Source organism: Gekko japonicus, unplaced genomic scaffold (genome assembly GCF_001447785.1).
Source record: "Gekko japonicus isolate JY-2015 unplaced genomic scaffold, Gekko_japonicus_V1.1 scaffold156, whole genome shotgun sequence".
NCBI lineage: Eukaryota > Metazoa > Chordata > Lepidosauria > Squamata > Gekkonidae > Gekko > Gekko japonicus.
Genome location: NW_015166424.1, coordinates 280,738 through 295,806, shown reverse-complemented (window position 1 = coordinate 295,806; position 15,069 = coordinate 280,738). Strand labels below are relative to the sequence as shown.

Here is a 15,069-nt window from a genome sequence, read left to right as displayed (position 1 = left end):
ATCAAGGCTGGAACAGACTGCCTTATATATTGATATATTGCAATAGGTATACAATCACTTCTTCCAGTGGGTGATGCATATCTGAACATTTGCGTTGGTTCTTGTTGTTCTGGGGGAACAACACAAGCACATGGAAACACTTGTTACTCAGCTAGATTCCTACTTACATTTTACAGGGTTGGATTATGTGGATATGTTATGCTAGTACAGGCAGAAGCAGAGTTTTCCCTGAAGCATGAAGTCCTTCCATTGGCAAGTGAGCCTCTGTTGTCAGGAGAAAGCAATTTCCAACAGAGGAAACTGCTTCCACCAGTGTAACGGATCTGTGGGATCCAACCCATAATATGGTCACCTACCCCTCCCAATCTGTTTATGTTATGTAGTGATGGAGGTCATTGAGAAAGTAAGGGAAGAGGGCTGTCCTTGCTCAATACCAATTGCCTACACGTACTCTTCAGCTCATTTCTAAACATCTGGACCCAATCAAAAGATCACAAGCTGGAAGGCATTCAGCTGGCTCTCAGAAGCGAACTTATCTAGCAGAGCGCTTTGCACAACTTTATTGTGTTAATGGGAGGCTGTAGGAGCCCAAACAGCCATTTTAAATCATTCAACTTTTGCAGTCTTCCCCACCCCCCACCCCCCACTGACGTGCCAGGCGAGAATTACATTTAAGTCTCGAGTGTCGTTCCTGGGGTGTTTTCCCCCAATTATTCTGGAAAGTTTAATGAAACAATGGCAGCTGTACCACTCGGATACTTATTAGTTTCATTCTTTACAAGTATCCTGGGAGAAGCACAGTATGTGATGCAAGATGCCACACTGGTGCATTATATCGATCGCCGAATTCTCTCAATAGAGGTATGTGCTATCTTGTATGATTGCAGTGGTGCTTTATCTGAAAATTGATTAGATTTTCTTTGTTTAAAAAAGTGTTTTGGTTTTCCATCAGTAACTGGACAAGAGATTGCTTTCCTTCAAAATAAACAAAGTTTTCTAACTGCAGTCGTTATTATGCAGTTTTAGTAAATGGAAAGAGGAAAAACTCTACAATCTTTTCAGATGTATCCGTGGAATGTTTATGAAAGGAGTACAGGTCGACAATTGTTCATATTGATTTTATCAGGACACAAACTTGGAGAAATTTACAATGGATACAATCCTACCAAAAGGAAGCACTTTCAAATTCAGTTGATTTTGATGGAAAATGAGGATACGCTTAATCTCTGCTTAACATCTGCTGAATTGTAGCCAATATTTTTAACAATAGTAATTGGGTTCTTTTCTTATTGAATCTTTAGAAAACTTGCAAGCATTTTAATAAGGGGTTGTCATAAACTGAGTTTTTGAATGCCACAAGTACTCTAAGATCTGGGGAGATTTAAATATGTTCGCTTTCAAAAACAGCAAAAAGATATTTCAAAAATTCTGATATTCTATGAATTGTGAGCCAGGAAGTGGAACTGAGAGCCTCTGCTATTCTCCTGAGCCTCTGAAAAGCTGATCCTCAAGAGACTTTCAGGAATTGAGATACAGTGTGGGGGAGGTTGCAGCAAGAAGGGGGTAATCATCAGAAATGCCTCCACACAGAGTGAACTCTTGCTCCAGATTTTTAACCTTAATGCTGTGAACCAGATATGTTTTGCCATTGTAACATGCATAAAATAATATTTTAATAAGAATTTCTTCAATGAATTATGTCTTTGAATGTAAAAATAGACATGTAAAAGAGTAATTTGCTGTAATCACATATTCTATTGATTAAATTTACTCCAGTTGGCTTAAATGGACATTCTGAGGGATGAGGTCTTCTATTCTCTTTCCCATTCTGAGTACAGAATGGAAGTTGCCATTTGAGGGTTTTTGAATTTGGGACTATACTGTCATATCTTAGAGAAAGACCATTTAGTTTATAATAGCTGCTATCGAGACAAGGAAAAATACTAGGTTGTACCTGGTAGGTTGTTCCATTAGCACTGGAGGTGAGAGTAATTTCTGCCAACTCCCTCCTTTCACTGCAGATCTCTACTTAGCCCCCCATGCAATTTGTGAGGGTCCACTGATCCCCCCTCCAGGAACAGAACTTCAGAAGGCACAGTAGCCTGTTGTAGGAGGGGCAAAGCAGGGAAGTCCCACTTCACCAGCTTCACTCTGCTGCTGGTGCCATGGATCCCACCCAGAATCCCCACTTTTCTTCTGGCAGGACTTCACAATAACTTGACATGCATGCCAGCCAAACCAGCCAAACCTTCACCTGGTAAGTTTCAGTATATCGGGCAGCTATTAATAGCACAAAAATTGTACTACAACAACAGTAAACAACCCTACACTATCTTGCTCAAAGGGCCTACATTCTGCACTGCATGGACAAGACAAAGAGAATGACAGGACAAGTGAGGAAATGGCAGTTACTAATGACTGTTAGAAGACAGTCAAGAAGAAGGGAAGGAGGTGGGAGGGTGAGGCCAAGACTGGAACTATTAGTTGAAAATGTTAATATGAGAAATCATTCCTAGGCTGCGGGCACACGGGCAGGAAAATGCGGGGGGGAAGCGTGGCTGTTTGCCCCGGGGCAAAATAACGCGCGGTTGCACCAGCAGACGTACCGTGGAGGTCCCATGGAGGTCCCGTGGTGGGGGGAGGTGTCGAGCACACCACAATCCTGTGCTGCGGCAAAGAAGTGGTGCAGCGCAGCAAACGGGTGCTTTTTCCTCCGGACACCAAAGTGTGTGCATGCCCCGTTGGGTGCTCGTGCGCATCCCATGGACAGTTGGGGAAAAAACCTTTATACGAGGGGGCATGGGCAGGCGCCGTAACTACCACCGGAAACACGATCAGATGCCCGCCCTTGCCCCACGGTTACCGGAAACTAGTACCTCCCGCGCATCTTCGGCGGGAAGCCTCGGGTTTGCCACGGGAGCTCTACACTTCCCAGATGTGGTGGTGAGATCGCGCCCGGAAAATCCGCCTATCTTCCATCTCTTTAGCGTGCCTAATGCTCCGTGTGACCGGGGCCAAAATGTGAGAGCTCTTTTTGTAGCAGGAACTCCTTTGCATATTAGGCGACACACCCCTAATGTAGCCAATCCTCCAAGAGCTTACAGAGCTCTTCGTACAGGGGCTACTGTAAGCTCTTGGAGGATTGGATACATTAGGGGTGTGTCGCCTAATATGCAAAGGAGTTTCTGCTACAAAAAGAGCCCCAGTGTATCGTGACTTGCTGCCTATTGTCTTCCTGGCAGTTATGCCCAAATGAAAAGCAGACTGGAAAAACATAGAAATTAACAGTGCCATCCTAAACAGAGTTGCACTCTTCTAAGTCCATTGACTTCAATGAACTGTTCTTGTTGGCAAAAAGGATACGACTTGCAAAAATGGGTTTAAATTACGGGATGAAAGGTACCTGCTGAATATTAGGAAACATATTTTTTTTTTAGTAAGAGTAGTTCAGTAGTGGAATCAGCTGCCTAGGGAGGTGGTGAGCTTCCCCTCACTGGCAGTCTTCAATCAGTGGCTGAACGAACACTTGTCAGGGATGTTTTAGGCTGATCCTACACTGAGGAGAGGGTTGGACTAGATGGCCGGTAGGACCCCTTCCAACCAATGTTCCCTCTAAGCTGTGGAGTCCTGTGAGCAAAAATTCTACTTTGTGAGCTACTGGCATTAAAGTTGTGAGCAGGTGATTTGGCTACTGCATAAATTAGTTTGCCCTGGAGCTGTCCTTCCTGAGCTGAGACAAAAACATGTGAGCTGGAGGCTAAAAAATGGTGAGCTAGCTCATACTAACTCAGCTTAGAGAGAACACTGCTTCCAACTCCATGACTTAGAAAGATGTAGCTCTGTTTAGGTTGGCAGTTGCAAGCCGTTTTCGTATTGATCCATGGACTGAGTGTGAATCTCCTCATGTGTATTTTCTCATATCAAAGAATTCAAAAACAGTCAAAGCAGTCCTGAAATAACCATATTGATTCAGTCAGACCTAAAAGCATAAATATATACAGCCTGCTGTCCTGTTTTCAGGAGAGAAAAGTAGAAAAATACCTTCTGCCTTCCTTCTCTCCCTCACATGTCCATTGCCAACTACAATGACGAAAGGAAGGGTGAGACATCTATACGCAAAGCTGCATCTCTTGCTAGCAGGGCTCAGCAGACTCTTTTCTTTGGCTCCATTCCTTGCAGCTGTGAAACATCTGGACTAGATGGGGCCTCACTGATATCTCCTGCCAGCAGAGCTACTATTTTTGTCACTTCTTGGAAAGAAATTATTAGGTTATAGTGAAATTCTGCTGTCAGCTGTTACCCAGCTGTCTTATCAAGTCCACAGCACAGAAAGTGTTTGCTGGTAAACATGCAAACTTTTATGTCCTGTTCTGCACATTGTCAATAGTACACCTGAGATATTTAAAGGATGTACCTAAAAATGTGTGAAGTCCAAATGTGATTCACTCGGATACAGCCACCTAAGAGCCAAGACTGCACAGAGCTCCCAAGGTGGACAGCATTCTTAGTCACAAACCCCGGTGACTTGGGAAGCAGACCTCCCTTTGCAATGAATTCAGTGTTTAGGGCTCTGAGAAGGTGGCAAAAAGAGGTGACTTTATTTGGCGGGCGGGGGAAGAGGGGAGATGTGGATTTGATGAGGGGAAATAAAAAAGGGGGCACAAAATATTCTGTATCAACTTGTCTTGAAATTTAAATGCACTTATTACCAACGATACAATGGTATTCCCTGAATACAAAGAATGCTGAAACTTATAGAATGCAATCATGAACAAAAAATGAAGAGCACTCTGCCACTGAGGTTTTGATCAAGTGCATGCATTCCCTGCATAAGGATATAGTGTATTCGTTGCTTTCTTATCTAGTTCATTCTGCCTTGCACGAAAACCAGTTCTATAAACATCCACTCTCTGATAGTACCATTTTCTTTTTTTGTAATGTTCATGCTATGTGGAACTTCATTACACTTAAGTGCAGTCAGGTGTTTGTTTATCATTAGCTTGGGCCATTCAGATGAACATCGTTGGTACCTATTATTAAGTGGAAACTTCAGGTTGACTAATGTAAGACATTCCAAATTGTTTTAGATTGTGTCAACAGTCCAATAGTAGATGGCTTCTAAAGGAACACTGAATTCCTTCCTGATAAGTGTTTTCTTACCATGATTCCCTGGGGGAAATATGACCTCCTCTCTCTCGTTTCTCTATTACTTTCTAATATATTAGTAGATTGCTATCATTTCCCTTCACAGCCTGTGTGTGCATTTAACATGTCAAAGAGTCCGTAGATTTCCACACAACCCTGTTTATATGTTCATCCAGGCCATGGATTTTATTCTCACAGCAAAGCAGCCAACATCTGTGCCCCACTGCAGCACAGGAATAATGTAATGTGTGATGCGTGTGACTCTTCCCCTCAAAAAAGGCTGTGTGTGGAGGAAATCATGTGAATTGGATTTCCATCTGCACCAGCCTCTGTCCAGGGTGCCTGACTCATGGGTTAGATTATATGCCTGTTCATTAATGGGCAGACGATTGTTGCCTGCAACAGCATTGGGACTACTTTGGCACCACCTATACTAATATGCATTCCATGCACATAGTTCCAGCAGCGATCTCGGGTTAAAGCAATTGGTGACCTGCCACTGAAAGAGGACACACAACACACAACTGTGAACCAATGCACTCCAGTAAGCATTGCATATTATGGAGCAGCATATTCCGACATGTTCAGTGCATAAGGCACAACAACCTATTTTTAAAAACTCCATTCACAAGATGAATTTTCCACAGTGATTGCGCATTGAGAATTATTATGAAGTAATCTGAAGGAGCTGCGGTGGCTCAAGTGGTTAAGACGCTGAACTGCAGGCTGTGGAAGGTCAGTAGTTCAGCAGTTCAAGACCCGAGTGTGCCACATGATGGAGTGAGCTCCCGTCTCTAGTTCCAGCTCCTGCCAACCTAGCAGTTCGAAAGCAAGAAATTGCAAGTAGATAAATAGGTACCACTTCGGTGGGAAGGTAACAGCGTTCCGTGCGCCTTGGTGTTTAGTCATGCCGGCCACATGACCACGGAAACGTCTTCAGACAGTGCTGGCTCTTCGGCTTTGAAACGGAGATGAGCACCGCAACCCTAGAGTCGGATTCGACTGGCTTTCGAGCAAGGGAACCTTTACCTTTACCTAATCTGAAGGCAGTGGCTTGGGTCCCTTGGCATATGCTGATCTGAAAGTAACCAAGGCTGTCAACAGAAAACATTAAACCTACCTATGATATAATAACAGCTATATGTAGATGAATGTCAAATGTTTAAGATATAGTTACCTCCAGTGTTCCCTCTAAGCTGAGTTAGTGTGAGCTAGCTCACAGTTTTTTTAACCTCCAGCTCATGCATTTTTGTCTTAGCTCAGGAAGGATGGCTCCAGAGCTAACTAATTCATGCAGCAGCCAAGTCGCTCACTCACAACTTTAATGCCAGCAGCTCACAAAGCAGAATTTTTGCTCACAAGACTCCACAGCTTAGAGGGAGTATTGGTTACCTCATATGAAATGGAATAAAATGGTGGTATTTGATATCATGGTATTATCTATCTGTGTTCTAACTAAAGAACAGGCTGGAGAAATGCAACAGAGATATGGCAGACTATGTACAAGAATTTCGGGAGTTTTCTAAAAGGATGATGTCTCGCCTGGAAGGACTCAACATTTTAAAGGCAGAACTGAAAAATGACGTGGACTATTTGCTATCAAGAGTGGAAAGAGCTCAGAGGGATATTGACTACTTTGAATCAGCAAAAGAATCTTCTAACACGTGTGTGGAAGTAGATGAAGACCTTGTGGAGCAGCAGTTAATGGAAGAAGAAGAGTTACAAAAGAAAGTCAAGCTCATGCTTAATGCAAGTAAGAGCAGTTTATCACCAAATTTAAAACCTGGTCCTCTAGTCAATGCCTCAGCGATTCATCTTGATTCTCTCAGTATGAATCTGAGGTTCTAATGATATTACACATTACATACCACACTATCATGGGAACATGATTCTTGGCAGATACTTGGCAAAAATCACTGGCAAAAAATATCAAAAACCCAAAATAAATAATTGGATGTCTCATAATTGGATGTTGAAATGCCAAAAAACTGGCACATATTCTAAAAGGATTGTAAAAAGAGTGATGAATTCACCAATAATGATTTTCTGTCATGAGCATGTTCTTTTCCGGTCAGAAAATGAACTAACCATTGTAAAATTGTGTTCTGTGTAATCCATGAGTCTCAGTCAGTCATTTTGGAATATTCCTATGTCTGGGTGACCTGTATAAAATTTGTTGTGCTTCACTTTCAGCACATTTTCTTACATGGGACTGTCCTTGAAAAGTGTTCGGAAACTTCAGTTGGTACAGAATGCAGCAGCCAGGATGTTGAATGGAATGGTCAGGGCTTTTTTTGTAGAAAAAGTCCAGCAGGAACTCATTAGCATAATAAACCACACCCAACAGCAGAAACTCATAAGCATATTAGGCCACACCCCCATGTTACCAGAAGTGTAGTCATCCAGCCACATCCACCTTTTGCTTCTTATTCTGTTTCCCCTGTTTGTTGTCAAAACCCAGGGCTTTTCTTGTAGAAGGAACCCCTTTGCATGTTAGGCCACACACCCCTAATGTAGCCAATCCTAATGAGTTCCTGCTGTTGGGTGTGGCCTATTATGCTAATGAGTTCCTGCTGGGCGTGGCCAACTCGGGAGCCAGCCGGAACTCCGTTCCTGTGCGTTCCTGCCCAAAAATAGCCCTGGGAATGGTCATTAAGACCATATCACTCTAGTCTTGGCCCATCTACATTGACTTCCAATTTGTTTCCAAGCACAATTCAAGGTGCTGGTTTTGACTTTCAAGCCAGCTTGGTGTAGTGGTTAAAAGTGGCAGACTCTAATCTGAAGAACTGGGTTTGTTCCCCACTCCACCACATGAAGCCAGCTGGGTGAGCTTGGGTCAGTCACAGTTCTCACAGAACTCTCTTAGCCCCACCTACTTCGCAAGGTGTCTGTTGTGGGGAGGGGGAGGGAAGCCAATAGTAAGAGGCTCCGAGACTCCTTCCGGTAGTATAGAGCAGGGTATAAAACAACTCTTCTTCTTCTTCTTCTTCTTCTTCTTCTACTACTACTACTACTACTACTACTACTACTACTACTACTTGTTGTTCAGTTGCACAGTCGAGTCCGACTCTTCGCGACCCCATGGACCAGCTCCCACCAGGCCCTCCTGTCTTCCGCCGTCCTCTGAAGTTGGCTCAATTTCATATTCGTTGCATCGATGGCACTGTCTAACCATCTCATCCTTTGCTGTCCCCGTCTTCTTTGACCTTCCATCTTTCCCAGCATCAGGGTCTTCTCCAGTGAGTGCTCCCTTCTCATTTGGTGGCCAAAGTATTTGAGCTTCAGTTTCATTATCTGGCCTTCCAGGGAACAGTCAGGGTTGATTTCTTTTCGGATTGACTGATTTGATCTTCTTGCAGTCCAAGGGACTCTCAAGAGTCTTCTCCAGCACCATAGTTCAAAAGAATCTATTCTTCGGCGCTCAGCCTTCTTTATAGTCCAACTCTCGCAGCCATACATGACTACTGGGAATACTATTGCTTTGACCATGCGGACTTTTGTTGGCAGTGTGATGTCTCTACTACTACTACTACTACTACTACTACTACTACTACTATTACTACTACTACTACTACTACTTTGTTTGGGATCAACATGCCTGAAGGACCAACTACTCCCTTATGAACCCACCTGCCTTCTGAGATCAGGCAGCTGGCAACCAGGGAGAGGGCATTCTTGGTCATAGCAAAGCTCTGGAAGTCTCTCCTCAGGGAAATCTGTCTGTTCCCTTCTGTTGCTGTTTTCCGCCATTGGGAAAAGACTTCCCCCCCCCCTTTCATTTGGCATTCCCTCAATGATCCCTCTGTCCTAACCAATGTTTCTATGTTTTTTATATTTTTCTGGGATTGATATAAAAGGGAACTAGCGTATTTGTCTATTGAATACTTTCCTCTCTCTGAATAGGCTTTGTTTTCCTTCAGTGATCTCTGACTGCCTGCGGCCATCCACATGACCAATGCAGAGAGCATCGTTGCTCCAAATCATTCACATCTGCCCTGTAACCAAATGACTTCATTCTGTTAACTGCATTATGTCTGACTGGGTGTGTTTAATTTAGGAAAGAGAAAGAAGCCATAACCAGAAAGAAAAACCAGAGTAGCAGATCAGTGAAGCAAAAGCAGTGAACAGTTTTTCTTTTAGGATGGACATTCACATATTAAGGAAATAGCTGAGGAATGTTTCTGTCCCTACGCCCACAATCATTACTTTTGACCTGACAATCAAAACAAGTAAACGTTGCTGCAGTCCTAGTAGATATGTCCCAAAACAGCTGAAGTCCCAATGATAGGGGCTTTCACTCTTCATGCCCCAGAACAGCAGCTCCCCAAATATAAGGATCACTTGGAAACATAGTTCTCCAGGGCTCCTGAGCGTAACTACACTTCCCAAGCTCTCTGGACCTGGAATGGTGTTTCTGTACTGCAGAAATGGAGCAAGGAGGGGAGACTTGAGTGTTCCTGTGACCCAGGGAAGTCGGGGAGAAGGGAAAGTAGAGGTAGGGAAGGGAGGAAGGGTTTGTGGTTCAGCAAACCCAATTATGAGCCCAAGTCCACATTTCATAAACTGGGGGACTTTGGAGTACAATTCAAATGTCATTTCCATGTACAATGGTTGTTGTGTGCCACTAAGAGCCAGTTTGGTGTAGTGGTTAAGTGCGTGGACTCTGATCTGGGAGAACCAGGTTTGATTCCCCATTCCTCCACTTGCAGCTGCTGGATGGCCTTGGGCAAGCCATAGTTCTGTCAGAGCTGTTTCCTCAAGGACAGTTCTCTCAGAGCTCTCTCAGCCCCGCCTACCTCACAGGGTGTCTGTGGTGGGGAGGGGAAGGGAAAGGAGTTTCTAAACCGCTCTGAGACTCCAAGTGAAGCCCCTAGGATCCAACAACACAACCTCCAAAAGTGGATCGAAATATACCCCCTTCAATGCAACCCAAAAGAGGATAGTAATGATAGAGGTTTCTTAATAAGCCGGTTCCATAACATCTTCTGTTACAACTTCCTGGCTTAAGGGCTTGTTTATTTGGCTGGAAACAATGTCATATATTAAAAGACATTCTTTAAACTTCAGACAGAATCTCTTCCCAATTAGGATTGCATTTGGCAAGCCAGTTATTTACTCAAGTAAATACCACAATAAAGTGTTTGCCCAGAACCATGGCTCTCTGTGACAAAAAAATACTTGTCCTGGATTTGAGCAAGAGCTGAGCTGGCCAATAATATGTCAGCACACTAGTCAAGAGTCAGGACACTGCGATAAAGCTACAAATGTTATGTAAATGAACTGAAAAGGAATGTGCAGATGAGGGTAACTAAAGCTTTCCCCCTCTCCCTTAGCTCATCATGTTTCCTTCCTTTAAACACTTTTCTTCCTGACCTGGTTCATTTTCTGTATTGGAGCGCAGATGGAAGAAAAGAATTACAAATGACAGCACAGCAGAATAAGGTGGCAAAAAGTGCAGAGTGCCATGGGTGTTATAGCGTTCCTCTCCTGCATGGTCCACTTCCCATTTAAAAAAATGGAGTCCTATTTTATGAATTTGAAGACACTTGAATAAATGCATGTGACTTTCTCACCACATATCCTTTTGACCCTGTGGAAATCCTCTGCATAGGTGTCGCTGATGTAATACAGCTGGATTTGGAACCGCTATTTTTTTTTAAAATCCCCAAAGGAATATTTTTATTTTGCAATGGACTACAAAACTACAAAGAAATATTAGGAAGGGGACTACAGCTAGGGATAAAGGAAAGAAAACCACACTAAACTAAAACCCCAAGAGGAGGAGATCTTTTCACTGTAAATAAAAATTTTAGTACATCAAGTGTTAGTATCACAATATACTTGTAGATTTCTTGTTTGTGGCAATTTGCTATTTATATATTATTATGTTCGTTGTTATGAGAGAAATCTCTGATCATCTTCTTATTCTTCGCTTCAAAAGACCATTTTCCAAGTCCTTCTGCCTTTACTTTGGCTTTCTGTCTCTAAAAATCGTATATAACTCTGGCAGGTCCTACACCCTTTTCTGTAGCAGAGTCCTCTTCCGTTCCAGAGGTAGCAGAGTCACTAGACTTCGTTTCTTCCTCTTTGGACTCTTCCTCTGTTCGTTGCAAAAATTCTTTAGCTTTAAAAGTGGAGTCTATCTTCTCTCTTCTATCGTTGATCTTAAAGATGACACCTTCCAGGACTGCCCATCTGTACGATATTCCATTAGTTTGAAGGAAAGAAATTAAGTCCTTATAATTTTTTCTCTTTTGTCTAATTTCAAATGGAATGTCCTTTAAAGTTTTAATGGTTACATTTTCCATTTTCAGTGGAGTTGCTGATGTTGCTTTTAAAATAGCATCTCTGGTTTGTCTTCTTGAGAACCTGACCACTATTTCTCCAGGTAGGCTATTTTTTTTAATATAATTGGAGTATGCCCTGTAGGCTGACTCCATTTCGTTTACAAGTTCATCTGCTGTTAAGCCTACTACTGGAGCGATGAGCTCACTAAGCACCCTCCTCAGGTCCTCCTGTTCCATTTCAGCAACTCCCTGGAACCTGAGAATCATGTTTGCTTTTTCCATCTGTAGCTGCAACACTCGATTCTCATGACAATTTTGCTTCATTTCCACTTCTCTCATTCTTTTCTTCAACTTCTTGCTTGCGGTGTCTATCTCTTTAATCTTCTCATTTGCCTGCTCCACTTTTTTCTCCGTTTCGTTCAGCTGGAGCTGCTGTGCTGCAAAGTTTTTCTTCATCACTGTCAATTGCTGGTTAATACCATCGAGTTGTGATTTGGAACCGCTATTCATTGCCCCATTTTTGCAGGTATTTTTCAGAAACAAAAATTAGAGAATTGTACTACATGATGGTAGGTATGAAGACAACTTTGTGATACACTTTCTGGTTTCCTCAATTGTTAATATTTAATATTTAAATATTAAAGCAGGGACCATGTGGAGCATCTACTGAACTCCCCCCCCCCATTTCTTTTTCTCAAAGGTTGCAACTTCATGCTTGCAGGCATCAAATCCCTAAAGGTAGTAAAGAAGGCTGGAGACACTGACGGCTCATGGCTGAAAGACCCAGGCAAGAATTACCAGAAGATTTACTTCCTAACTGGGACAAAGAACAAAATTGTTTTGGAGTTTGCAAACATTCGTGTTTTTACCGAAAGCAGTAAGACACAATCCACTCGGAGAGTTACCCTGCCGTTTCCCTGGCAAGGAACAGGCCATGCTGTGTATAACGGTTTTCTCTTTTATCACAGGCATGGCTCCTTAAACGAGCTAATAAAATTTGATATTCAACACCGAAATGCAACTGACCGGATGCTGCTGTCCGGGGTGGGTGAGACACCTGCCTACGGACTTCACCCTTCCACTAAAATAGACCTGGCTGTGGATGAATTGGGATTATGGGCAATCTACACAGAACCAGATACTAATGGGAAACTAGTCATTACTAAAATTAACCCCGAAAACATGACTGAGGAGCACACCTGGGATACACCCTGTAAAAGCCAGAATGCTGAAGCAGCTTTCATGATGTGTGGTGCTCTATATGTTTCATACAACACACCAGAGGGAGGCACATCACGCATAGAGTGCATTTATGACACTTTACAAACTATCAGTCCACATGAAGTCCCCCAGCTTCATTTCCCCAAACGTCAGACAAGTCATTCCATGGTGCACTATAACCCCAGGGAAAAGCAGCTCTTTGCCTGGGATAATGGGTCCCAGGTCATTTACAAATTCCTAACAAAGCAAAAAAGTTAAACGTACAAATGCACGTTAAGCATTACAGTGAATCTGTAAACGCAAGACTAAGGAATAAAAGCACAGAATATACCTGTTTTTCTATTTGCTCACATTTTAGACTCCAATGTACAGCTATTGTGCTTTTCAAAAATAAGATTTGCACCCCAGTCCCAAGATCCATGAAAGCTGCTGTGCTCAAGGCAGACTATTCCCCTCGTTTCAAAGAGATGATTTTCAGGAGAGAAGGAAAGAATGGCTCACCAAGTATGTAGCCTGTTCCTGTGCTTGTGGATTTCAGTCCAAGTTTTCCACTGAACTCACTGCTGGGGCTTTGGCTGCAGATGATTTCCCAACAATAGACTCCTGTATCCACAGTAGGGGACAGCCATAGACAGCAGCTAATTTAACTACATGGGCTGTCCTCCCTGAAATGGGACCTGTGCATAACGTCCTGATCACTCTTCTTGTAATATTGGTTAATTCTGGTGCATTTTAAATGGCATACAGGGATTAACCCTAAATTCAAGAACAGAATCCCTGTTGTCTGCTCTATGTAATGTCATAAGTAACTGTGAGTTCATGAATGTAGAGAATATAATTCTTTAAAAGTTCAATAAAGGTTTATACATTGGCACGCGAGAGGACTTTATGCATTGAAAAGCATCTGCGTTCCAGTTCCAAAATGAAATTGTTTGATGGGGGGGAAAGTGAATTATACATTTCAACAGAATAATGAGATTTTTAAAAAAAATGAAAAAGAATGGTTGTTCTTTCAATAAATAATTTCTACTGAAGAGTCGGATATCAGGAAACGATCTTCAAAGAACCAGAGTATTAGGTTCCTAAAATCAATCAAGTTTATTACGGTCATAGACCAGTATAATAGAAGACAAGTAAATACAGTTAAGGGAGTTCTTTAAATCAATACCAAAGAAGATTTTAAAAATCCCTACCACCCTTCCCAATTGTGTTTCTGCGACCCATGCTTTTCTTGGATGTCTATGCTGGATGTTGCCCACATTCTAGCTAAATCCATAAGTAAATTAAGTCCATACTTACCTGGCAGGGGAGATTCTCCTGCGATCATCAAGGCGGGTTTCCCAGGGTGAGGCTAATCCATTGTACTTGTGGTGTGCCGACTCCTGCAATTTGCCCGAATGTGGGGAACACGGCTGCATTATTTGCGGTAATGGGGGGCTGCGCTTGTGCTCTCACCTAATTCTGTTTTCAGTAGGTGATATGAAAGACCTCAGCCTGAGACCCTGGAGAGCTGCTGCCAGTCTGAGTAGGCAATGCTGATGTTGATGGTCTGATTCAGTATAAGGCAACTTCACGTATAGACTAATACGCACTATCACAAACACAGATTCTTCCACTCGGTATCATTCATTCTTATTTGTTAAGACAGAATGCAAATTCAAACTATTCAGCAAACCAACTGGATGCTTGTTTACCATATTTATTTACAAAATTTACATCCTGCCTTTCTGCCCTCACAAGGGGTGCCAAAGTGGCTAACATAGGGTTGCCAAACCCCCCGGTTTGCCAGGGGTCCCCCATTTTTGGGGGGGGAAGCCCCACCCCAACACCCACAGCCACCCCTCTCTCTCCCTTTAAGTGTGTGGAACCCGTGTTTCCTCCCAAGCCCGATCTCCACTTGAGATCAGGCTTGCAGGGAAATGCCAGCTTCATGCACTTAAAAGGGAAACGCGGCTGCTCTTAAAGGGAAAACACCAACTCCTGCGCTTAAAAGGGAAACGCTGGCTCCTTTAAGTGCAGGGAACGGCCTTTTCTGGAGATCCAGCGCGTGGGCGGGGGGGCGGACGTCCCCAACGAGACGTCATCACGTCGGGGATGCCCCGCCCCCTCAAGGAACGCCCCCAAAGTCCCCCGCTGGGGGTGGAAGATGGACTTGGCAGCCCTAGGCTAACAATTTTAAACATATAAGATAAAATTATATTATAAAACCATTAGAATCAGACCCCTCCCAAACATACATCATTCCAACAATTCTTAAGGAGTTAAAAACAGATTTTAAATACATACAAAACAGTTGAAATACATTAAAAAAAAACAAAAAAACGCTGCTTAGGAAGGAGGGATCATTGAGGGAATGCCAAATGAAACAAAAAAGTCTCCACCTACAGGCCAAAAACAGCAACAGAAGGGGACA

General features: G+C 43.0%; 1 protein-coding gene across 1 annotated transcript; it reads left to right on the top strand.

The window, feature by feature from the left end:
* The first annotated feature begins 659 nt into the window (after positions 1 to 659).
* Positions 660 to 13,446, top strand: OLFML1 (olfactomedin like 1). Its single transcript, XM_015411712.1, has 3 exons — positions 660 to 861; positions 6,607 to 6,898; positions 12,136 to 13,446. Exons 1-3 carry the CDS (start codon positions 736 to 738, stop codon positions 12,912 to 12,914), a joined length of 1,197 nt encoding a protein of 398 aa, XP_015267198.1. The 5' UTR covers positions 660 to 735; the 3' UTR covers positions 12,915 to 13,446.
* The last annotated feature ends 1,623 nt before the right edge of the window (positions 13,447 to 15,069 follow it).